The sequence below is a fragment of the Tupaia chinensis genome, unplaced genomic scaffold (assembly GCF_000334495.1).
Source record: "Tupaia chinensis unplaced genomic scaffold, TupChi_1.0 Scaffold149922_1, whole genome shotgun sequence".
NCBI classification, from domain to species: domain Eukaryota; kingdom Metazoa; phylum Chordata; class Mammalia; order Scandentia; family Tupaiidae; genus Tupaia; species Tupaia belangeri.
Window position 1 is genome coordinate 311,397 of NW_006209766.1, and position 2,768 is coordinate 314,164.

At 45.0% G+C, this 2,768-nt stretch overlaps 1 protein-coding gene across 1 annotated transcript in view; it reads left to right on the forward strand.

The window, feature by feature from the left end:
• Positions 1-2,768, forward strand: part of WTIP (WT1 interacting protein) — a gene marked incomplete at its 5' end in the record, with an annotated part of 23,855 nt that overhangs the window by 3,446 nt on the left and 17,641 nt on the right. The window contains one exon of the mRNA XM_014585405.2: positions 1,861-1,962. Coding sequence (XP_014440891.1) covers positions 1,861-1,962 — 102 coding nt within the window. The remainder of the gene's footprint in view (positions 1-1,860; positions 1,963-2,768) is intronic.

Consider the following 2,768-nt stretch of genomic DNA (forward strand, 5'->3'; position numbering starts at 1 on the left):
TAGTCAACCATGTGGGAGTCCAGTGCCTTAATCACCACACCTCCTGCTGGCCCCCCCAAATAATTTTTAAATATTACTCTTATTTAAATTTTTATTTTCCTTTTTCCTTTTTTTTTTTAGTTTTTATTCATGATAGAATGTGTGTGCATGTAGGTGAGGAAGAGAGAAAAAGATCGGTGGGTGACCTCCACAGTTTCTGGTCACACTGCGATGCTTTTCCTCCAGCCCATGGGATCGTAGGCACTTGCACCTGTGCTTGGTGTATTTCAGAATGACTGGGAATTTGGGGACCAGCAGTTTGGGGACCAGCAGTTAGCGTCATGGCTATGTCGCTGGACTCCCACATAGACGGCCGCGATTCACGTTCCGGACCCGGTGGCTTAAAACTCACGCCAGGTGCGTGTGCGTGCGTGTGTGCCCAAGATCCCAAGAGGAGAATGGAGGAGAAGGGATTGTGGTGTGGCCATCCGCCCTAGGGGGTGATTTCTCGTTTTCTGTCTCTCTGTCTCTCTCTGTCTGGCGAGTGCACACGCCCTATAGCAAAAACCTCTAAAAAAAAAAAAAGAATAAGAATGACTAGGAATTTGACTTGTGGTTGGTACGTGGGAGCCACCTGAATAGTGCATTACAGCTATCCCACGGAACCAGCCCCTTCCTTTCCTTTTTCTCCTTCTTTCTCTCTCTCTCTCTCTCTCTCTCTTTTTTTTAATTTGCCAGGAGGCACATCCATTTGCTGGTACCAGCTGACCTCTGGGTCACTCTGTGCCATTCATGGGTGTCTTTGGAACTTTCTCCTCCCACTTCCCTAAATTCCGCTGCTGTTTGCCAGCCAACAGCCTCAGGCTTTTAGAACCTATTTAGTTTTATTTATTTTTGAGAATTAAATTTTATTTATTTATTTTTTTTTTGTGGGGACTTTTACCTTAGGGTACATGTGCTGGCACTTCTCTTTCTGGCAAGTGCACACACCCTATGACAACACCTTAAAAAAGAAGAATTTTCCCTCGGGCCAAGAGATCGGCACAGGTGAAGGGATTTAGAGTAGTGACTTTTTTTTGTTAATTGGTGGACACAGTTTTTTTTTTTTTTTATTGTTTATTTTTGGAGAGGTTTTTGCTATAGGGCACATGCACTCACAGAAAGACAGAAAGTGAGAAATCACCCCCCCACCCCCAGGGGAGATGGCCACACCAAAATCCCTTCTCCTCCATTCTCCTCTCAGGATCTTGGGCACGCATGCACACGCGCCTGGTATGAGTTTAAGCCACCAGGTCCGGGACTCGAACCCTCAGTAGACCACATGGGAGTACAGTGACATAGCTATCACGCCAACTGCTAGTCCCGGTGGGTGCAGTTTTTACTTTATGAAATTTTCTGTGTTTTCTAAGTTTCCTACAGTGGACTTGTAGTATCTTTGTAACAGGGGGAAAATGTAATAACATTGTACTCAGGAAAAAGTTATTTTAAAAAATATCCCATTTACTTCTGAAGACTAATCCCAAAATGTTTACCCTTACTCGTTTTCATCTTCATTGTCGAAAGAAAGAAGGCTGCTGTTTCTTAACTTTAGTGAGTGGATTTAGAATGACTTTCTAGGTATATCATGAGGATGGTGCTGATGGCTTTAGTCAGCTTTCACTCTGTACCAGGTGCTCTGCTACGCTGTCCACATCCTCAGAGAACAGCAGCAGGCAACCCTGTGGTCCCCGTGTTAGTAATAACCGACTGGTATTCTAGGGAAGTTTGCTTGCCCAAGGTCAGGGGGTGGGCAGCAACAAGTTGGGGCCAGGTGCATGTCCGCCTGACCCCACGGTCCATGGTGCTAATCACCTCTGCCTTCTCCTGTCTGTGCCCCTGTAGGCATTTGCATCAAGTGTGGCCTTGGCATCTATGGAGCAAGACAGGCATGCCAGGCCATGGGGAGCCTGTACCACACGGACTGCTTCACCTGTGACTCCTGTGGTAGGTACCTCTTCCCCACCTCCATGGCACCCAACTCATGGGAGATAGACCACCTGGCTCAGGCCTAGGCTGTGGTACAGAGGAGGCTGGATGTCAGCTCATGAGTCTCCGTTTTGTGTAGGGTGCTGATGTCTGCTGGTTAGCGAGTGTGGGGCCAGGGAAGGGCCTTCTGCCTCTTTGGGCCTAAGGCTAATATTTCTTCTTACCGTAATGCATGTTTTTCCCTGATTTTACACATAATACAAACTAAAAATACTTCTAAGAATTATTTTATTTAACTTTATTTATTTTGTTTATTTATTTATTTTAATTTGACCAGAGAGGGACAGAGAAAGAGAAAAAGTGAGAAACTAAACTGCCAGGTCTGGGACTCGAACCACGGCTGGCCATGTAGAAGTTTAGCCCTTAACCATCACACCACCTACTGGCCCCATAAACTAAAAATACTGTAACTTAACCAAGACTCAAAGTTATTTTATTTATTTTTTAAAGAAGTACGATACTCCCCCATAGTTTCACTTCCTCTGGTTTCAGTTACCTGCCGTCAGCCAGAGATAGTCATCTGAAAACAGGACACTAAGACATTTTACATGTCTGTGTGTGAAAGAGAGAGAGAGAGACCACATTCATAAATTTATTAGAGTATATTGTTAAAAATGTTCTGTTTTATCATTGGGTCATTGAAAAAGTCATGATGCATTTTTGCATAGAAAAAAATATGTCTTGGGGGGAACCAGCAGTTAGCGTAATGGCTATGTCGCTGGACTCCCACGTAGTCGACTGAGGTTCGCGTCCCGGACCCGGTG